This window comes from Vombatus ursinus, unplaced genomic scaffold (assembly GCF_900497805.2).
Source record: "Vombatus ursinus unplaced genomic scaffold, bare-nosed wombat genome assembly UNPS02014791.1, whole genome shotgun sequence".
NCBI classification, from domain to species: domain Eukaryota; kingdom Metazoa; phylum Chordata; class Mammalia; order Diprotodontia; family Vombatidae; genus Vombatus; species Vombatus ursinus.
In genome coordinates, this window is record NW_020954569.1 from 32,849,301 (window position 1) to 32,872,925 (window position 23,625).

Consider the following 23,625-nt stretch of genomic DNA (forward strand, 5'->3'; position numbering starts at 1 on the left):
AAGTATACTGCCAAAGTAAATGAACTTACCCATAGCATTCAAAATTTTAACCATTTGCTATAACTGATGGTTTCCTGTATAGAGATGGTGCAGTGCCGGCTGGTGAAGAACCACTCTTTTCTTGGTACTGATTCCATTCTAGCAGAGATCTAAAAGTCAGGGGGTCCACTGTTCATACAAAAGCTGACAGAAATCTTCCAGGTTATATAGCAAAAGAGATTGTGTGTGTCCCCCCCACCCCAGGAGATCAAGGATGCCTCCACTGTCCATCTCAATAAAGAAAAAGGAAATAGGTTGTCCTGTGACAATCACAGGGGTGACTGTGACTCTCTTAGTCATTGCCAGCAAGATTCTTGTCAGAGTCCTCCTCAATCAGCTGATCCTTTACCTGGAAGATGATCATCTACCTAAGAGCCAGTGGTGGCTTCACAAAGGGCTGAGGAATGGTTGATATGGTGTTTGTTGCCTGACAATTCCAGAAAAAGTGGCAGGAGCAGAACAGAGCTCTATATACAATGTTCCTTGACCTAACCAAGGACTTTGATACTGTTGGTCATGAGGGCTTATGGAAAATTGTGGCGAAATTTGGCTGTTCATCATTATTGTACACCAGTTTCATGATGGCATGTTTGCATGGGTTCTGGATAATGGACAAAGCTTTTGCACTTTCCCAGTCACCAATGGAGTGAGGTAGGACTGTGGATTTGCTCCCATACTTCTTAGCATGATGTTTTCAGCTATGTCAGATGCCTCCAATGAGGATGAAAATGGCATGAAGGTCAGCTACCACACTGATGGTAAATTATTTAACTTGAAAAGGTTACAAGGTAAGACTCCAAGTCACTAATAATTAAAGAAACGAAAATTAAAAGAACTCTGAAATTCCACCTCACACTCCTCAGACTGGCAAAGACAACCCCAAAAAAGGGAAAATTACAATTGGTGGAGAGGCTGTGGAAGGACAGGCATCTTTAGTGGCACAGTAAATTGATCCAGCCATTCTGGAAAGCAATTTGGAACTATGTACAAAAAGTTTCTAAACTGTGGCTATATACTCCTTGACCTACTGATAAAACTACCAGGCCTATACTCAAATAGATGAAAGAGAGAAAAACTACTTACAAAGATATTTGTAGTTATTCTTTTTGTTATAGAAAAGAACTGAAAACAAAAGAGGTAACCATCAATTGGGGAATAAAGACTGAACAAATTATGATATATGAATATAATAAACTATTATTGTACCACAGGAAATGAGGAAAAGGATAGTTTCAAAGAAACCTGGGAAGACATATATGAACAGTGAAGTGAACAGAACCAGGAGAAAAATTTATACAATAACAACAATATGTAAAGAAAAACAGCTTTGAAAGATTTAAGAACTAAGATTAATGTAATGACCAACCATGACTTCAGAGGGTAGATGATGAAGCATGCTACCCACCTCCTGGAAGAAGGATAATGAATGTAATATACATTTTTAGATGTGGCAAATGTGTGGATTTGTTCTATATGACTAAGGTAACCAGAAAAAACTTTATTCAACAATGTTTTTGTTCTATATGACTAAGGTAACCAGAAAAAACTTTATTCAGCAATGTTCTGATAATATTTATCAAGAAAAACTCAAAACAAGGAGACAAATACTTAAAGATGACCAATATTATTATGAAGGCTAACCTGTTCAGAGTACAAATGGAATAGAAGTGGTAAGGTCCCTCTAGATGCTCCTAGGGCTTACAGGAGTAACATGATGTTGACTTCATCAGTCCTCAAAACACTACTTCATACAAAGTTTCCTCATTGAGATCTACTAACACTCAAAAGAGATAATAATGGACAATGGAAAAACCAAATGTATGGGAAAATAACTATTTTTTAAAGTATAACATGAAGTTGAATAAGCAGACCACTGAGTCTGCTATATTGAATTAGTCAATCAATATACTTGTCTTATTCCAAAAGACTCATGATGGAAAATGCTATCCACATCCAGACAAAGAACTATGGAGTCTGAATACAGATCAAAGCATACTATTTTCTTTTTTTTTCCTTTCTCGTGGTTTTCCCCTTTTGTTCTTATTCTTCTTCCACAACATGATTAATGTGGAAACATGTTTAATATGATTGTACATGTGTAACCTATATTAGACTGCTTACCATCTTGGGGAAGGGGAAGAAGGGAGAAAAAAATTTCAGACTCAAAATCTTATAAAAGTGAATGTTGAAAACTATCTTTACATGTAATTGGAAAAAATAAAATACTATTAAGTGGAAAAAATATATATATATGTATATTTGTCTTAGATGGCCACTACAGACAAATAATGAGCTATGGCTCAGAAATATAAAGGAGACAAAAAGAAACTGTATTTCAATAATATGTAGTGCTAACAGTGATCTCAAACTACACCCTGTACAAAATTCATCACTTTAATATTAATTTTCTTCTGGTGATGCTATATGGCCTTGAAACACAAAACACCATATCACCCACACATCAATACTGCTAGTGACACAATACATGGTGGGCGTAAGCAGGCTACAACATAATTACCAAAAATGACTTATTTATAAATTATTATAAAATAGATGTCTGAGCTATTTAATTCCTTAAATGGAGGTGTCAACCTGAAATTTAATGAAAACAGTCAATACATGGGGCAGCTAGGTGGAGCAGTTGATAGAGCACTGACCCTGGAATCAGTATGACCTGAGTTCAAATCCAGCCTCAGGCAAATAACACTTACTAGCTGTGTGACTCTGGGCAAATCATTTAACTCCAATTGCCTCACCAAAAAAAAAAAATGTATATATATACACCCACATATAATATATATGTACATATACATACATGCACACACACACATATATATATATACACACACATATATACATATACATATAAAACACAGTTGACTGTGTTTGTCAGAGGTTTAGAGTTCATGGCTCCATCTTAAAATCAGAGAGATAGGTGGCAAAGATGGTGTTGTCATTCTTTTGTTCTCAAACAGAAACATGACTTTAGGAAGGTGATGCCATGACTTGCAAGTAAATTAGATTTAAGTGAGGGAGGACTGTACAAAGTCCCTAGCCTCACTTTCTCTAGAGTCATCTGGGTCTAGCGGTAAGATATAGATCAGGATGACAGGAACTGGCCTCCAGGTGGCAAAGATGAAATAAGAGCCTCAAGGCTGATAAGATCTTGAAAAATAATGAAGTTATTTCAATAATAAGCTTCCTGGGGCATGGTGGAAAAATCAGTCACAGAAGTCCCAACTCCCAAAGTAGTATAACCAGATGAGAATTGAGATAAGTTCTCCTTACTAAAGAATCTTCAAAAAGAAGCTGGAAAAATACTTATTAGATATATTATAGTAGAGATTCCTATAGGATATGGGTGATACTGATGGGATTACAAGACTCAAGCTGGATTCCCAAAAGGAAAAGACCATGTCTTTGAACCAAGCCAGCACATACTTTTCCCACATTTCTACATAGATATACAATAATCCTTTTAACTGTCTTTTCACAGTGGTTCATTGAGCCAGCTCAGACCACTTAACTTCTTTCATTGTCTGCACCCAGAACACACCAGGCTATTTACCACTCCTTAATCCCATCCAGATCTTCTCACTATCTTTTCTGGTATAATCTTACCCCCATTAAATTGCTCAGATTCACTTAGAATCTTACCCGCTTCTACTGATGTCACAATATTGCAAATTTACTAGGAATCTTGCCCACCTAACCTGAAAGAAAGCTTGAGTGGTTGAATTCTTTTGAGGCAGACTCCCTGTACCCTTACATTTTGGGGTTCCCAGCACCCCAAACCGCAACAATACTAGAGCATCACCCAGGTCCCTCAAATTCTGTGATTCAAGTTGTTCACTCACAGAAAAGTATCTCAGATCCTCACTCAAAATCTACTCTTAAATTGCCAACAATTCTATTAAGTGTAGTCATCGGAGTTTACACTTGTTATGTGCCAGGTATTATACTATATACTGGATAGAAAGAAAAGCAAAAACACGATTCAGCCTCAAAAAACCCACATTTTAATCAGGGCTATAAAATGCAAAGTATGTACATATATATTATATACAACATGAATGAAGGTAATCTGATGGAAGACACTAGTTACTACATTTCCATTTCCTACTCCCACCTACAGAGAATGCTAGAGCCAGGCACACTGGAAAAGCTGTAAGAGGTGAGTAAATGACAACTATAAATAGTAGACAAAAAGACTGTGATCTAGAGCATATGGCACAGAAGCAAACAGCCCCACACCATTCAATAACTTCTGATACCATCGCTGTTATAAAGCAACACAACAAAATAGGGATACTCAGAGTGACTTCTATGTCATCAAAAAAATATTGTTCAGTCAATTCAGTTCAGTCAAAGTAGGGAAATGTAAATTAAATTTTAGAAAGATATCCATCCAAAAGGATTCAACTAAAGAAAGTTGTAGCACTTAGGGAGTTTCAATTATGTGGCAAATTCATTCATAAAATATAATTTATTTCCCAAAGATGTGGTACAATCATTAATGAATTTTCCATTCATTCATATATGTATTTTAGTCTATTCAATTCTCTTCTCCCATGCTTCAATGGATCTGGGATCTCGTTCACATAGGTACTCTCTCCAAAGGTCCAGACTTTAACTCATCCATGGCTTCTCATCCTATATAACTCTTAAATACCCAAGTGTTTTTCAGAGGTGAAAGTTAAATGTCAGTTGAAGGTTCTTCCAGACAGGTTATTCTACCCATATCCTACATAAATGACCCCATCCCACTCAACCCCTATATACATAATGCACTAGGAATCTTCCTTTAGAACCTTTGATATTTCACAGATGCAAAAAGAAAGCATGGATTGTTCACTACTTACCTCTCACTCTAATTAGGTAACCAGCACAACTCCTCTTCTAGTCATATAGCTCTCCCTGAGGAGATTCTTTTTGCTGCTTCTCAAACAACTAAACAGTAATATGAATGAAAAGCACATAATGCAGCCTACTTATGCCCACCACATCCCTTTGGGCAATGCTCAACAGTAGTTCTTAAGATATCAATATTCCATGACTCATGGTTATATAGTATCACCAGAAACATATTTTTCCTCCCAGGGAGAAGCTTGGGATCATTAAAAGCACTGTGCAATTTCCCAAAGGCACAGTAGTCCACCATTCTCCCCCTATCCCGGGATCAGGTCACTGCCTGTTTGCAGTGTTTTGTCTTTTGTACACTGTTTTGTACACTGTTGACCCTGAAACAGGTTGTCCATCATCCAAATGCTTATCATAGTCCAGAAAGTAGGCATTTTTCATCCACTTGATTTTTCCTATACAAATATGCTCAACTCTGGAATGCAACATTCTGAGGATTGGTACAATCGTCTCAGTTTCTTTGAGGACTTCACCATGTACAAGGAATCCTTTCAATAGTCAGACTCTACAGTGGACATCCTCTTTGACAATGGTAAAGACTTTTAATGAATATATATCCTTGCTTTAAGCCTCATTTTATGTTAATATTAATAGTAAGAGACTCAAATAAAATTATCTCTATTATTACATCTTTCAAGGGATGTTACATTCATGGGAGAAAATCTTTAAAGCAAGGTTTTGTTCTACTCAATCAAGTGCTTTTTTATAAGCAGTAATAAACATAGTAGGTTCTTGTATTGTCTTATAGTCCACTGTTTTCCTCCAAAGAAGTAATCTACTAGAGAAAATAATTTATAAAAGCCTGCCTATTTTCTTTTCAAGCCCTCACCAAGGACTACCTCAATGAGTGTGTGGATTATTCCCATTCCCATTCCCAATCCTCCTCCCTCTCAAACACACCATAGGAAATATCTAAATTTATCTAGAAGAATCACAAACTGTTAATACAATTTTCACACCTGAAAAACATTCATATATTTCAGCATGTTTTATGTTTATACGCTTAATAAATGCAAATGTCAAGATAATATTTTGCTTGTATTCAAAGAATGCTAAAAAAAACTATGCCCCCTAAATTACTAAACTGTCTACTAATATTTGAATCAGAAATACCACTACTAGGCCTAGGGTCCAAAGGGATCAAAGAGAGAAAACTATTTACAGCAGCTTTTTTGTTAGTAGCAAAGAACAAGATACTAAAGGGGTACCCATCAGTCACGGAATGGATAAACAAATTATATGAATGAAACAGAGAAACCTGGGAAGATTTATATGAGAAGATAAAGAATTAAGTGGATTGAATTAGAAGACAAATTTATACAATAGCAAAAACACTGTGAAGACAAACAACTTTGAAGGATTTAAGAACTTTGATCAAGCACTGACCAACTATGATTTCAGGGGACTCAAGTTGTACAGTATACATGCATATATAAAGAACCTACTGCCCAAACAAGAAGCTTAAAGGTTTAAAGGTTTACTTTTACCTATCTATCAGGTTTAAATTTGACATAAAAGTATCCTATCTGAAACAAAGCTAATGCTATCTGTTTAATATCAATGCATAATTACTCTGTAGCAGTCAATAGGTAAAGAATATATTCAAATATTGCAGAACTTCATTTAGATAAGCACATAGGGAATCCTAAATAAAAAATCTGTTTGTCTAATAAATTGGCAGTACCTCAGTGTATTGCAGGCTCAGTTTTCTCATCTCTAAAATTAGAAGATTAGATGATCTCTAAAGAAGATCCAAATTCTAAAGTTCTATTAACCTAGCATTACATGAGTTTACACACAGAATGCCAAAGCTTTGATAAATACACTGACAGAGGAACTTCCTTCTATGGTATGACTTGTAACCCACCAACATCTTATTATAAGCAACTGCCATCCATGTCCCTGCATTTGTCCAGTATTGGGGTCCTTCCTCTAGAGATCTTACCAATACAGGTTAGTGATCTGTATTATTGAAAGAAATGATTATTAACAAATGATTTGGGAAGATTCAGAGTTCCCCGTTTTCTCTATCCTCATTTCAAGACCTCAGTCTCTGAAGGCTGAGCTAACTCTCTGCTATATCCAACCCCACCCAACCTTACAAGAAATCTCTAGTCCAGGGGTAGGGAACCTGTGGCATCAAGGCCATATGTGGCCCTCTAGGTCCTCAAGTATGGCCCTTCAACTAAATCCAAACTTCACAGAACAAATCCCCTTAATAAAAATAAAACAAGTTCAGTAAAACTTGGATTCAGTCAAAAGGCCACATCCACGGACTGAGAAGGTCACAGATTCCCCACCCTGCTCTAGTCTATGGTGAATTCCATTTAATCAAGTTTGGGTGGAGAGATCCTTTTGTCTAAACTGCCCAAGGCTAGGGGTGCTCTAGGTATAGAGAGAGTCTCTCTGTCCAAGGGTGACATGATATCTTTCTATTATTAATTGTTAACCAATCAGAGTTGATGGCATCCTTTTGAACACTCCTCTTCCAAAAGGGCATAAAAACTGAGACCTCCATGATTATTTTTGGTGCAATGGAGAGACAGCCAAATGACCATCCTTTCATCAAAATACTGGCATTATTAATAAAATGATTAAACTTTATGACACTCAAATCTTTTTAAAGGCCACATTATGCAATCCCTGATTCTCACTTAGTGACCAATACACTTCCTTTTTTGGTTATTCTCACACACACACACACACACACACACACACACACACACACACACCCCCCCGGCGGCAGGCTGACTTGGCAGAGGAGTACAAGACTCAAAGAATCAGCAATCACTAGGTGCAAATTTTGCCTCTGATACTTAGTACCTATCTAAGTGAGCAAGTCATTTCATTTTTCATAATCCAAGTTTCCTCATCTCTAAAATGTGGATACTAAAATCTGTGAAACATCTCAAATGAGACTCAAATGAGGTAATACTTATGTAAAGTGCTTTGCAAACCTTAACGTAGTATTAAATGTCAATCATTATTATTACTGTATCTTTTATAGTACTTCTTGTACACAATTATTTTGGGGTATATAAAATACTTCAGCTTATTTACGTCTACTATGAGTCTCTCCACTGACCTTTCCATAATCTGCAATTTCAATTCACCAAAAATTGGGGTACTTTATGATTCAGTGTCCTAAGGCATCACCAGAAGTTTAAAAGTTATCAAATGAAATTCAACTATTTACTATCCATGCTATGTCACTGAAACATAAGGTCTACTTAGTTTCTTTTACTGATTAAAAACTAATAAAAATGTTTTAAGTTGTACCTGAAATGAAGCCCATTATTTTTATAATCAGTTGCCCTGGGCTAAATGCCTTCTAAAAAACAGACATTTGGGACTGGGTTATTCTGTCTGACTTCACACCAAGGGACCCAGTTGATAGAAGGTCATTCTGTCTTTTAGATGTATGTCATTCCCCAATAGGCCATAATAAAGTCCTGGGAGGGAGGAATGGCCAAGGAAAGATGGGACCTGCCTGAGGAGGACGGTGTGGCGAATGAGTATCCCATTCATTCTTCACCCTATTTTGATGTTGTTATATTTTATTCTGAAGGATGAGGTTGCATTTATCATTGCAAACATACAAGTTTTTGCTTTCTCTGATTTTCTGCTAATGGGAAAAAATGGAAGAGAATAAAAGTCTACTGATTTTGAGACAAAAAAAAAAGGGGGGAGGGGTGTCTGACCTTTCCTACCCAGCTGGAAAAACATCAAAGTAAACCAGCCTAGTTCATCGAGACTCATAACCTCAAGCCTGGCCACTGCTAGGCAATGACATTTTTTTTGGTCACAACTGATTTCATGAGTCTAGGACAGACAGAATTCTATCTTCACCTATGAAAGTACTCACTCATACTGATGAAATAATATATTTTGATGTACTACCCCAAAATTAAATGCCTAAACAGAAATGTTAATGTGATACATTATAGGAACTGGGCATAACAAAACTGCTAACTGGTGTAATCAAAGAACAGGATGCTCTGGCTAATTAAAATATTATGAATAAAGGAACTATCATGAATCACAGAATCTTAGTACCTGACTAAACCTAAGAGATAATTTAGAACCACCCCTATTTTCCAGATGAGAAAACCAAGGTCCAGACCAGTGAAGTATCTTTGCCAAGTTCTAGTCTCCTGACTCTCGGTCAGACTTCTTTTCCACCATGCCACGCTGCCTGCAAATTCTCAAAGGAATAGAAAACAATAAAATATTTTAACCCAAAAATTATATTGAAAATAATGTAATAGTTCTTTACTGCCCCAGAAAGGACTTCAAAATGCTGCAGGGCTTAAGGCTCACCACTGTGAATTAGTAGATATCTGGGTTCCAGTTCTTACAACTTTCATTTCCTTGACATGGCATTAGGCAGTCTATTTCACCTCTCTTGAACCTCCTGTATGTCCTCATCTGTAGAATGAGAAACTGAACAAGATCTCTAAGGTCCAATCTAGTACTAACATTGTGTGAATCTTAGGTACTACTGAGAAAGTTCTGGCTAAAAGACTACTGCATTTCAAATTCACCCAATATGCCAGAATAAGAGAGAAAATTCAGTCTTCCTGAATTTTCACATTTGAAGTTGAATTCAGAAACAACTCCTTCAGAGACAACCTGAATTTCAAATATTACTGACAAAAAGATGGCCGTTCTGAACTTTGAGTGGTCTCCTTTTCTAGGTTTTCCAAAGGAATCTTCTTCTACTGCAATATGGAATTTCAAAAACATATTAAGGATACTGGGAGAAGGGGGAGGCAGTCCACTACTATTCACATAAAGACGTCTCAAAAATGAAATAATTTATCAATATCACCTAACACAGAGAACAATCATTTCAGTTTTAACCATTTAATGTATAAGTATGATCTGTGAAACCTTGAAAGATATCTTGGGGTTTATGGGCTAGATTTTTTTTCTTAAGGACCATGCCTTAAACTCAAATCACTCTGGCTCTCAATGACTGGCCAATAATAGGTCCCAGGCCAAGCTCCATTTGGTCATGGTTTGGGCCCTGATTGGCTCAGAGTGAATGTAAATAGCAACTGTTTCAATTTTGGCCAGAAACCTTAAGGATTTTCCCCTCCCAGACTAGTATTTTTTTTGACTAGGTGAAAGAGGCCATTCACTGCCACATTTCTTACCTAGTCTTAATCACTGAATGGGCATTGCCTCAGTCAAACTTCGACCTCTTTAAGACCTTAGCTTAAAAAGTCCAAGGCCTCCCACTTCATTCAGGGTCATCTCCTGTAGTCTTGATCTATATCTTGCCATTGGGCTGAGATGGCTCAGGAGGAAAAAGTGAGGCTGATGACTTTGCACAGCCTTCCCTCACTTAAACCCAGTTCACTTGCAGGTTGAGGTATCACCTCCCTGATGTCATAGTCCTCTTTAAGAAGTAAGAACAAATTATAACATAAGAACACTTCAAAAAATTTCAGAAATGAATTCTATACAAGTAAATCTACTAAACTAAAAACTAGAAACTCAGACTTCTTTAATTGTTCATTTTAACCTAATTATAACAATTATGACTGTTCATATATCCAACTTTGTTTAAATAGCCTGAAACTATCCAATTCATCACATGCCACTGAACTGCACAATACTTATTGCATTATACATAAATCCAAAAATGTTTAGATAAATTGGAAGCTATAGCAGTTCTCCGAAGTAGTTCAGAACATGGAAATACATTAATGATATTTATATAGCATTTTCTTTACAATAACCCAGTGAATGAGGCACAGCAAGAATTAAATCCCTACCCAAGAGATGAGAAAACTGAATTGGTTAAGTGACTTGTATACATGGTACACAATTAATAGCAGTGGAATAAAGGTCCCCTTGATCCAAGACCATAACTCTGGCTCAAGGCTCTCTTCCCACTTATACCATAAGTCCTTTCACAACTGCCTTTGTCATTTCTTATATTATTTAGCCTAAAATGCATTACTAAGGGATGAAAAAAAATTTTTTGAAGCACATACTTAATTTACTACGTATGATTAAGTTATTAACTTTAAGCACATCACCATCTATACCTTCACGTATACATCAAGCTCCACAGCTGGTCAACACAGGAATGAAACTACACTGAAAATACATTTACGTTTGAAACTGGAACTCTCCTACCAATAACCTTTTATACTTTCTTAATCTTTCTTTTCCGATTTAATAAACAAACTCTGAAACACAAGCTGGCAAAAGACTTGGTTTTTTAATCTGGGTCAGTTCACTCTACTCCGGTGACAGAGGCGGCGTTATTTGTTTTCCTCCATAACTTTCCAAGTCAACAACGAAATTTATTGACATTTTTCAAGGGCAAAGGGATTAAGAGGCAACAGACCAATTTCCAGAGAGAGAAAGAAAAAAAAAAAAAGGAAATCGCACACACTGAGGCCCGCAACGAAATCCCGAGCACTTCATTTGCGAGGTGAGGGATGCATTTTGCAAACTGAAGTCCTCGTCCCTTGCCGGGGCGCTCTGGGGCTCCTAATGGCTGGAGGGGTGGATGGGGGGGAAGAGGAGGGGGAAGAGAGGAGGGGTCCGGTTTCTAATGGCCACCTCCGCAAGCAAAGGAGCACCTGGAGAAAGAGGGGAAAGTGGGCTGGACAAGCCCTACAGGAAAGACCTTTCACCCCAAAATACACAAACACACACTCCCACCCTCACCCTTTACCCCAAAACAAACAAACACACACAGACACACACACACACTCCCACCCTCACCCCCCCTTCCCGAGGAAGGTGGAGCAAGAGAAGCGAATCACCTTCGGCGCGGCTGCCCCCACCCACCCCTCCAGTCCAGTTGTCCTGTCCGGCCACCTCGCCCCAAGACGGGCTGACCCACCGTCGGCTGTTCCGGGTGAGTGGCCCCAGCCCTGCTCCCTCCTGCCAGTGGAAGGAGCCGCTGTCCCCCGCCCCCCCATACGCAGCAGCCCCCCGCGGTAAGCGCAGGGAAGGGGCGCAGCTCCCCGCAGCCGCGGGCCCCTCCCCACGCTGCCGGGCCCGCCGAGAGCAGGGAGGCGCCTCCGGCGGCCCCGGGGCTACCAGGTCGCCTGCTCCGGTGCGGAGGGAATCGACCCCTCGCCCACCGCTCCCTGCTCCGAGGGAGCCCAAGGAACCGCGGCGACAGAGCCGGGGACGGCGGGGACCGGGAGGGATTGTCGCAGCCCGGGGGCGGGGAGACGAGGGGGGAGCGAGGGTGCGGGTGTCACGGGGGCGGACGGGGAGGAGGCGACAGCGCGTTACCTTCCTCGGCGGTGTCCATCTTGTCTGGGGGGGGCGGCGGTGACGCAGCCGCGGATGCTCCCGAGACTGGAGCCTTCCGGGCGGAGGCGGGGGGAGGTGATGGAGGAGGTAGGGGTAAGTCCGGGGAGGGGAGAGCGAGGTGGAGGCGTGCGTGAGGGTAGAGAGGCGGGGGAAGAGGTGGAGAGAGAGAAGGTGAGAGAGGGAGAAGAAAGTGAGAAGGTAAGGGGGAGGGGTGGGGGATGTGGAGGGGGGGGTAGGCCCAGGCGTACAGTGGAGACCGGAAGGAACTTGAGCGCCATCAACTAGGGGACTGGCGTCACGTCCGGCTGAGGCCGCTCGGGAGCAGTGGGGGAGGGGAGGGTGAAAGTGACGAGGTTGTGAGTTTCCTCCTTGCGGAGCAGCTGGGAAGGTGTCGGTCGGCCGTGAAGCGTGAGCCGGCGCGCAGGACACATGGGCAGAGGAGTTTATTTTCAGACGTGGACTATCTTTTCCTTTGGGGTGACCTGTTACACGGGATGGCGTCCATGGCGGGGTGGGGGTGGGGTGAGTCGGAGGAGGAGAGTCTGGTGGAAAATGATAAAAATGCAAAAAAGAAAAGAAGTGCATCAAGATAACATTTTAAAATTACACCAAAAGAGAAAAAAAAGTTCTGAAAGGGACAAGAATGGCAATTTTATCACAAACCTGACTTTTAATGCTTTTTTAAACCAGTAAGTTCACGGTTTTATATACAGTCCTCTTTGTCTTCTTTATTGAAATGTTTGTTGATGATTGTTAAATTCTCAGTACAAAAGAAAAGGTTTAAAAAAAAAAAGAAAAACTGAATAGCTGAAGTGGCAGAACTTGAGACCAACGTAGCGAGGAGTGGAAGTAGGACGATGAACTTGTTACCCAGAGAGGCTGATAAGCTCAGAAGTGGCCACTTAGAGTGGGAGTGTGCGGAGGCGGGGAGCTGGATCCCGGGAGTCCCGCTCCCCCGACCTTCCCGAAAGCCTATTATTTATCTGGCAGGGAAGCCGGTGGAACGCAGAATACTTTGAAGAGATGAAATGAAGGATTCTGAACTATGGGCCTAAAGATAAAGCTGATGCCTTACCCGGTCCTGCTTCAAATCTGTCCCAAGTATTTAGAGACAGCTGTCCACCAAATTTAAAAAATAAAATACTGTGTCCTTAGATATAGCTTGAATCCAAACATATTGTGGTGGTTATATCTTATTATAATTACAAGAACCCCAGGAAGTCTTTGAAAATCAAAAGTCAATTTTAATGAAATTCTAGGAAAGGATGGCATTGCTTAACCTTCTAAAACTAGGTGAAAGAGCCTGTCCGTTACTTTGAATACCTAAAGTTCCTCATACTTGGTTAGCAAATAGGCTTTTAAATTTGCAGTGGGTAATGGGTTTTGGCTTTTGAGTTAGAGGATTTGGGTTCAAATACTACCTCTGAGGTACTGCATCACACCTATCAGATTGGCCAACATCACAAAACAGTAAAAATGATAAATGTTGGAGAAGATGTGGGAAAACTGGAACACTAATGCATTGGTGGTGGAGTTGTGAAACGATCCAACCATTTTGGAGAGCAATTTGGAACTATAATCAAGGGTTATGAAAATGTGCGTACCCTTTGACCCAGCAATAGCACTTTTAGGGCTGTATCCCAGAGAGGTCATACAAATGAGAACAGGAACTACATGTACAAAAATATTTATACCAGCTCTTTTTGTGGTGGCAAAAAATTGGAAATTTGAGAGGACGCCCATCAATTGGGGAATGGCTGAACAAGTTGTGATATGTGAATGTAATGGAATACTATTGTGCTATAAGAAATGATGAACAGGCTGACTTCAGAAAAACCTGGACAGACTTGTATGGTCTGATGTTGAGTGAAATGAGCAGAACCAGGAGAACATTGCACACAGTAAGAGTCACGTTGTGGGATGACTAATATTGATAGACTTAACCCTTCTCAGCAATACAAGGATCTAAGACACCTCCAAAGGCCTCATGATGTAACATGCTATCCACATCCAAAGAAAAGAACTATGGAGTTTGAATGCAGATCAAAGCATACCATGTGCTATTTTTTTTCTTCTGTTGTGTTTTATTTCCTCTTTCTGGTGGTTTCTCCTATTGGTTCTAATTCTTACCTACAATATCACTAATGTGAAAATGTTTAATATGAAAAAAAAATACTACCTCTGAAAATTACTGCCCAAGTAACCTTGGGCAAGTCACTTAGCCTGTAAGGGTCAAGGTTTCTTCATCTGTAAAATGAGTAGGGTGGCTTAATCTGCCTTGAGGTCCCATCAGCTCCGGATATATAATTCTAAACAAGCAGGCCAGGCCAGTACTAGAGTTAATGTAGAATCCCTGATCATTAATAATTATTTCTGTAAATATTAAAAACACTTAGAAATATACTTTGTTTTCTAAAACTTGCTAAAAATATTTCTAATTTAGCATGCATTGCTAAGAGTACTGAATTTCTTTTGCATGGATCCAAAAAAAAGCACAAGCACAACTTTTAAAGTAATGAATTTTTTTAACCTCAACAGTCAATTATTAGGATAAGGAAATAAAATTTTTGTTATTGTTAAACATTATCTTTATTTTGTTTCTGAGATTATACAGAAATGCCTGAGCTGAGAGGGCTGAACAGTAATTTGAAAAAATGGTTGTCAATAGAACACCTAGAAAGCAGTGGGCAGTACCCTGCTACAGGAAAAGGCATCCTTTCTACTCCTAGCTCTGTTATCCAGTTGTGTCCAACTCTTTGTGACTCCATGGACCATAGCGCACCCAGCCCTTCTATCCTCCACTATCTCTCCAAGTCTGTCCAAGTTCATATTCATTGTTTCCACGACACCATCTACCCATCTCATCTTCTGCCATTCCCTTTTCCTTTTGCCTTCAATCTTTCCCAACAAAAAGTCAGGGTCTTTTCCAGTGAGTCACATCTTCTCATTATGTGGCCAGAGTACTTAAACTTCAGCTTTAGTATTTGACCTTACAGTGAATAGTGTCAGGATTGAGATTTTAACAAAAGGGCAAACTGAGACAAATCTCAAGCAAGATAATATTTATTAGCAAGGGCATGCTACCTGTCAATAAATAGGTCCATGGCTTACCTCCCATTAATGCCAAAGACCCTGAGAAGAGGACAGTTCCCCTTACTTTGGTTTGGGGGAGTACAGAAACAAGAACAGGGCAGGGTAGGTGACATCATGAAATTAAGGGCACTGTGACTGGTTACAGAACTGAGTCACAGGGAGCAACATGATTGGTTGGAAGGTTGGTGATTGAGGCTAGCAACAGCACCCTCCCCCTCTTCTCTCATGAAACTAAGAAGTGCTCATTGATTGCAGGTTCGAGATAGTGGTTCAGACTTTGGGGCGGCAAACCAGACATCCCTGAAGGATAGCTTGGTGGAATAAAGGTATCAGGCCCAAACTCCCTTGCTTTCTCACACATTTGCCAAAGTCAGTTAAATTCCTTGAGGCAGAAGAGCTGGATTTTTAAACTTAACCCATTACAGGGCAGCTGTACTAAGTTTAGAGACAAAAAAAGCATGACTTAAACAATTACAGGGCAAAATGAATTATTTGTAAATAGCATCAATAAGAAAATGACAGGGGATCAATTTTAATCTTCTCAATAGCCTGAATTAATTTCTTTAAGTATTGACTGATTTGATCTTACTGTCCAAAGGACTTTCAAGTCTTCTCCAGCACCGCATTTCAAAATTGCCTGTTTAGTGTTGCTCAGCTTTCCTTGAAGTCCATCTGTCACAGCCATATATTATTACTTGAAAAATCACAGCTTTGGCTGTGTGGACTTTTGTCGGCAAGGTGATGTCTCTGCAACCTTGGGCAAATCACTTAACCTCTTTGAACCAAAATGGCCCTTTCAAGTCCAGCATTGCATGGTGATGAACATATCATTCTAAAAATAATTGGCAGTAGTGAAGTAGTATTGAATTTGAAGACTGAAGACTTAAATTCAAATAAATCCTCTCTCACTTTTGGTGTGACCTTGCTCAAGTGACTTATTCTCTGGACCTATTTCTTCAGTCAGCAGTTTGGACTAAAGAAGCTAATGATCCTGCGAACACAAAAGCCTGAAGAAAATTTATGTTTACTATCTTGCTTGGTACCAAAACAAACAAACAGAGAAAAAACCCACAACTTTATTAGAAGTTTTAAGAAAGAAGGAAACTTTATGGATGAAGCTCCTAGACACAGGAAGCGTGATGCAGAAGAAAGCACCATCTCCAGTCAGTAAACCAAGTTAATACCTGGGCTCTGCCATATAAATCACTTGGTATGATTGCCACATTCTACAGCTTTATTAGTTTTCTAAGATGTTAAAGGGAAAGGCAAGTGCTCCATCAACATCATCAGCCTTGAACATTTAAAAATCAGTGATTAATACAATTTTTATGATGTTCTTTGTGAAAAAAAAAATGGATACTTTGACCATTTTGACCATTAATTTGAAATCTGGTGGCTTGATGGTTTTCAAGCTTGATCCCCATTTGTTGATTTTTTTATATTCTGCATAATTAAGCTTACAAATAGGATCCCTTAGATAGGCATATATTAAACTTCTGCTGTGTACAAGGCACTGAGCCAGCGTCTGGTAAAAGATTAAATATAGTATCATTCAGAAATAACCAGAATCGATATACATTCTGAAAACTGCATCTAAAGCTAATACATTTTTTAAAGCCACACAAATTTAGAATGAAGTATTTTTTAAATTCTGAAAAAGAATTTTTTAAAAATTTAATTTACATAAAATTCCAGAATTCTGAGTTTTTAAAGCAGTATTACCTAGGCTATGTTTTTTCCATCACAAGTTTAACATTTCAAATAAGCGCTCAGTTTCAAATCATAGCTACATGACAATTCTACCAAAATCTGTTCTAACATTGTATCATAGTTTTTTTTAGTTGCTTCATTATATTGTGTTATAAGAAATGATGAGCAAGATGCTTTCAAAAACCTAGAAAGACATAAACTGATGCAAAGTGAATGAGCAGAACTAGGAGAACATTGTACACAAGAAGAACAATATTGAAAGATGATCAGCTGTGAACTTAGCTATTCTTAGCAAAAAGAGATTGAAGATAATTCTGAAGGACTTATGATTAAAAAAAATTATATCCTTATCCAGAGAAAAAAGTGATAGAGTCTGAATGTAGATTGAAGCATATTTTTTTACTTTATTTTTCTTGGGGTTTTTTTGGGGGGAGTCTGTGTTTTCTTTCACACCATGACTAATATGAGAATATGTTTTGCATGACTGCTCATTTAAAATAGCTTCAGTATTTACATGAATAAATTTTTATTTATTCATGAGTCCTGTTTCCTTAAGTTGATTTAAACTAACCCTTCCTTATTTACTAATTATATCACATATTGTAATTATAATCAAAGTCAAGTCAAGAAGCATTTATTAAGCACCTACTGTGTTCTAAGCACTGAGCTAAGTCCTAGGGACACAAAGAAAGACAAAAAAAAACAGTCAAGGAGTTCACAGTCTATCAGGGGAGACAACATGCAAAAATCTATGTATAAACAAAGTAGGATAAATTGGACATAATTGCAGAGGGAAAGCACTACCATTAAGGGGGAATTGAGAAAGGCTTCTTGTAGAAAGGACTTTATCTGAGATTTAAAGGAAAGAAACCAGGAAACAGATGAAGAGAAAAAGAGTTCCATACATGGGAGATGGAAAAATAATCCTGTTTGACACAAGAAAACAACACCTTTGATAAATAATTAGTTAAAAGTATTAAACATAAAGTGAATTTCTTTATTTGAGCTCCTCTGATATATTCCTTAACTCTTGCCATCTAAAACAGAGCCAAGAAACTGGAATCACAAAATCCAGGCACCAAAGACCATGCATTTCACTTAATAGAGCGTCGGTCCTTCAGGCCAGGACTCAGAGCAAAGTCCATTTGCTTTTAATTTCATGTAATACCCTAATGAGCTTTCATGTCCTAGGACCTCCCTAACTTCCAGGGGTTAGAATTATTCTTCCCTGAAATGTAGGCCAGATAAATGAGCTGCTACAATGTTGACCGCTCACGTTCACATGTTATTAAAGACACTATGTAAAAATTAATACAAGAATTCAGACTTCCCTGGCTGTTACGGAATTGTGACATCTAAGGGGATCAATAGGAAAACATTAATTAAAAGCTCATTTAGGATGTTCAGCCAAGATCAGTAATTCTTGAATGACTAAGTTGATAGCCTAGTATTGAATATAACATAACTACGTGAATAAGTTATTTGTCTATTATCCTATCTGTCCACTTCCTCCACTCCTTACAAGTCAATTCAGTTTGAATCAACATTGGACCTGATCAGTACAGTTCTGATCAGTACAGATCCAAAGATATGATACAATCTGAGATGTTCACATCCTAGCACCTAGGAGATAAAACAGTTTCATGACAATCTGGGAATTTTCATTACAGAGGCAGACCTGTCTACTAGAGCAGTCTAAGCAAGGCCACTTCATGCCCGGGTATGTGTCACAGTATCTAAGAGTACCTTCAGACCACCTCAACTTCTGATCTAGTAATGACTTGGATTTCTCAGGTCACTTCCCAGCCCCTGAAACAGATCAGCCTCCTATGGCCAGTGGCTAGTAAACTGTTTATCTGTCTAAATTTAACTTCCATGTAATTTTGTGTTTCTCTCCAGCACCTAGCACAATGTTTGATGATGCTTCCAAGTCCTCGAAATATGAATTTATTTGCACATACTTAAACACTCAAATTTTGAATATGTTTGTAAAATTCACCCTCAGAGGCCATCCAGTCTAACCTTGTTTTATAGATATAGAAACTGAGACACGGATAGATTAAATGATTTGACATAGGTCACACAGCTAATAGGGCCTGAGGTAGGATTTGAATACAGATCTTCCATATAACAGGTCCAATGTTCTATTCATTGCATCACATTGCCAAGTCACTTAACTTCCCTGGGTTTCAGTATTGTAGCCTCATCTGTAGGAAAGGGTTAGAGTCAGTATTGAGATGTGGTACTATGTTGGAGAAGAGTAAGGGACACTTAAAAAATTGTGGCTAATAAAATGACTAAGGATGACTTTTACTGAATAGTAATTAATTGAAGAATTCAAAGAATTAGAATAAAATACTGCCAATTTTTTTTGTCAGCTACAATAATGTATGCTAAACTTCTTGAAACCTTAGAGCACTATACAAATGTTAGCTATTATTATAACCTGTCCTGTCCAGCTTTGTCTCTCTGCTGTTCTACAACAAAGATTCCCAGTCTTTTTTGAAATTTCAATGTCCTATCGTTATTGGCTTGATTTTCTGACCCATTTCCTTCCCCACCTCCACAAAGTAGACATATGCAAATATACACATATGTACATACATAATTTTGAACAATATGTGTATACATTAATATGTGTGTATTTGCATTTATCTACTTTGTAGCTAAATGGTGGGATAGGAAATGGGTCCTATCAATAGTGATAGGACATCGAAATTTCAAAAGGACTGGGAAAACTTGTTCCAGAAGATCATTAATATAGGTATAGTTACATATGTGTATATATACATGCATACATATTTGTGTATGAATTTTTTTTTAATTAAGTGAACTGTAATTTTATTTTGAGAAAACCTAGTAAATGTTCCAATATCCATTAAAATAAAGACCCTCTAGAATGTGACACAAAACTGAGGTTGAGAATCACTGCACTAAAAGAACCCCTCCAGCTGAGAAAGCTATTTTGATTTCTCTCCAGGGCTCTGCCCTCTCATCCATACTTCCCTCTTTGGTCCGAGGTTTGAGCTCAGAGTGTGGAAATAGCTGTGGGCAACCTGTTTGACTTCAGTTACTCCCTGCCCTAGATCTAGTTCACAATGCTTCCGACTTAAGTCAACTGTTCCTTCTGCTCTCTCCCCAGTGTTGCCTCAGACAAATTGAGACCTGAGAAAAACCTTAATTTAAAAAGTCCAAGGTTACTTACTGTATCTTCAGCCAGTGATCTTGACTTTTGTCTTGCCACTGGATTTTGAGGACTCTGGAGTTGAGAGTGAGGCTAATGACTTTGCACAGCTCTGCCCCACTTGGGTCCAATTTATGCTCAAATCAAGACATCACCCTCATGATGTCATTGGTCCTCTTTAAGAACAAAGGATGAACAACACCAGGTTCCCAATGACTCACTATGGTAATTTGAATTGTGATACCTTTCTACTTAACTTCCCAGCATTTTATTATTCTTTTCTTAACTAACTTCATATTCTTTCTCTATTGGTTTTCATAGCATTTTGTGTAATGTGTAATTGGTACCTGTGAAATCTTTCTTATGGTTAGAAATCTGCTATGAAATCCTTCATTCTACTACCTCTTGAATGGCTTTGCTCAGCAATAAACTAATCTGTTTTTGTTGAGCCCTTATGTTAATCAAAGTACAAGAATGACTTTCTTCCAATAACTATGCATTGACAATAATGAGAACAGCTTCTTAGCCAGGTTGCTGGAAAAAGCATTTTTACGTCTATTCAGGAACTATGGATCCCAAGAACCCCAAGCACCTCCTCCCATATGGGTTCATTGAAACCAATCAGTGGCAGGGAAGGTGTTGAGACTTGTGGTTAGTTTGTTTTGCTTAATAAGTGACTGACTTTTAGCAAACCAGGCACAGTAAGTGAATACAGTGCAATGTATTGGTGTATTTATAATAACTTGTATGTTTGATCTTCCTCTAAGCTATATAAAGGGTTTTGTTTTTGTGGAATTGGGGGGGGGAGAAAGGGGAGAAAGAGGTGGAGAAAGAGATTCAAGTGATGTGAATGGAGTATAGGTTAGTAGATGCTATAAATTTAATGTTTGGTATAACCTGCACCAACAACAGCTTAATCTAATCCTGATCCCACTGTGAGACTTAACATTAAAGTGCTACCCAGACAGGTACAGTTAGAATAGAATTTAGTGAAATTAACCATTTGATGTAGTAAATAATAAAAATAAAAAGCCCCTTCTTACAAGGGCATTTGACTTTCATTTTCCCTGTTCATTTCTAGCTTTTCCCCTGATACTGCAGTCACCTCACTATTTTACATACTATATATCCAAATACCTATCACCATGACCAGAGCCTGACCCATTATAATGCATATAAGTGTTCGTTAAATGAATATCATAATACTATAATGAAACTGTGATCTCATTAATTCATATATTCCTTTTATCATTAGAATTAATCAACAACTATTTGTTAAGCATTCCATATGTGACAGGCAATGTGTCAGGTCAACAAGACTTTATTAACTTCCTACCAGTATATGCTTAACCTTGCTAAGCCCTTTGGTTGCAAAGAAAGGCCTTCAGGAAGCTTGCAAACTAATGAAGGAGACAATGTAAAAATAACTATGTGCAAATAAGATATAGATACAATAGACTGGAGATCATTTCAGAGGAAAGGCACCAACAGTAAAGAGAATCTGGAAAGGCTTAGAAGAGTTGAGATTCTGGCTGAGATTTGAAGGAAGCCAAGGAAGCCAGGAAGTAGAGATGAGGAGGGAGAGAATTCCAGGCATGGGGGACAGCAAGGGAAAATGCATGGAGTTGGTTAATGGAGTGTCTTGGTTGAGGAACAGAAAGGAGGCCAATGTCACTGGATCATAGATTTGGGGAGGGGAGTAAAAAGACTGGAAAAGTAGAAGTGGGCTGAGTTATGAAGGGCTCTAAAAGTCAGAGGATTGTATATTTAATCCTTGGAAGTAATAGGGAGCCACTGGACATTATTGAATGGGAGAGTGACATGGTTAGACCTGCTCATTAAGAAGAATGATTTGCTGGTTGAGTAGAGGAGAGACTAGAGTGGGGAGAAACTTTAGAAAAGGAGACCAACCAGAAGGCTATTGCAAAAGTGCAAACATGAAATAATGAGGGCCTGTCCCAGGGTGATGAATTGTCAGGAGAGAAGGGAGCTTAAAGCAGACATGTTCTAAAGGTAGAATCAACAGGACTTGGCAACAGATTGGATATGGGGAGAGAGTGAAGGGTATGACAGGGTTCAAGCCTGGGTGACTGGAACATGGTGATAAGCTCAACAGTAATAAGTAAGTTAGGAAGAGAGGAGGATTTGGGAGGGAAAATAATGAGTTTATTTTGGGGCACAATAAGTTTAAGATAGCTGGGACATATCCAGTTCAAGATGTCCAAAAGTTAGATGGAGATGCAAGACTGGAGGTTGGAAAAGAATTTAAAGATAAGATCTGAGAACCATCTGCATAGATATGATAATTGAATGCATGTGATTCAAGTAAAATAGTATAGAGCAGGTTCACTACTCCTGGTGCTACAGAGAGAGGAAGAGTATGGAGAAGAGGCTCAGGAGAGTGCCTTGGGTATGTTAATGGTTAGTGGCAGGAACTGGATGAAGATCAAGCAAAGGAGACCGAGGGGCAATCAGACAGGTAGGAGGAGAACCAAGAGAAAGCAGCGTCATAAAAAACCTAGAGAGGAGAGAATGTCAAGAAGAACAATTGACCAGGACAAAGGCTACAGACAAGTAAGGACGGATGAAGATGGAGAAAAGGCCATTAGATTTGGCAAATTAAGAGATCGTTGGTAATGGGGAGAGAGGTAAAAAAGTGAGGAAAGCAAATGGAGAAACGGATGGTAGACAGCCTTCTAGCCACCAAACGGAGGAAAGGTATAGAATGTAGCCAGTGGGGATTGACAGATCAAGTGAGGAGTCTCTGAGGATCGAGGAGACATAGGCATGTTTGTAGACATTGGGGAAGCAGTCAGGGAGAGGTTGAAAATTAGTGAGAAAAGGGATGAACCCAGGGTAATCTGCTGGGGAAGATGGGATGGAATAGGATCATATGCATGTAGAAGGGTTTTTCTTAACAAGAAGGGCTACCTCTCTCTCTCTCTTTTTTTTTTTTCTTTGCTGGGCAATGGGGTTAAGTGACTTACCCAGAGTCTCAAAGCTAGTAAGTGTCAAGTGTCTGAGGTCAGATTTGAACTCAAAAGTACTACCTCTTCATGTTAGACAAGGGCAAGTGAGACATTTGATTGAAGTAAAATGAAGAGAAGAAGAAAAGAGAGAGCTCTCAGTGACTTAAGGTTAATCTATCAGGGAATGGCTTCCACTTTTTTTCGTGAAATATGAGGCAAAGTTCCCGGCTAAGAGAGTGGGAAGTAGGGAACCATGGGAGGTTTGAAGAGAGATGAAAAGATTTGAAAAGGCTTTAGTGGTGATAGTGAAACACTATTGAATTTGGTGGGGGTAAAGAATTAATTAGACATAATATAAATTTGTAATAGATCTGTTTTTCCTGGTTTTATGATTTTCTTTTTTGGGTTTTGTCAGTAATA

The 23,625-nt window shown here is 38.8% G+C and overlaps 2 protein-coding genes across 5 annotated transcripts in view; one reads left to right on the plus strand and one right to left on the minus strand.

Moving 5' to 3' along the window:
• Positions 1–12,395, minus strand: part of MARCH6 (membrane associated ring-CH-type finger 6) — an 87,077-nt gene extending 74,682 nt beyond the window's left edge. Inside the window, exon 1 of the mRNA XM_027868850.1 lies at positions 12,229–12,395. Within this exon, the coding sequence (XP_027724651.1) occupies positions 12,229–12,247 (19 nt within the window). The 5' untranslated portion in view covers positions 12,248–12,395. The remainder of the gene's footprint in view (positions 1–12,228) is intronic.
• The window catches only part of CMBL (carboxymethylenebutenolidase homolog), a 55,243-nt gene continuing 43,368 nt past the window's right edge, over positions 11,751–23,625 (plus strand). For 2 of the 4 annotated variants that reach the window (XM_027868854.1, XM_027868860.1), the window contains exon 1: positions 11,751–11,842. The gene's annotated coding sequence lies outside the window, so the exon portion shown is untranslated. Of the gene's footprint in view, positions 11,843–12,262; positions 12,343–23,625 lie in introns of those variants that run through there. The other 2 variants (XM_027868855.1, XM_027868857.1) reach the window with 2 other exon arrangements.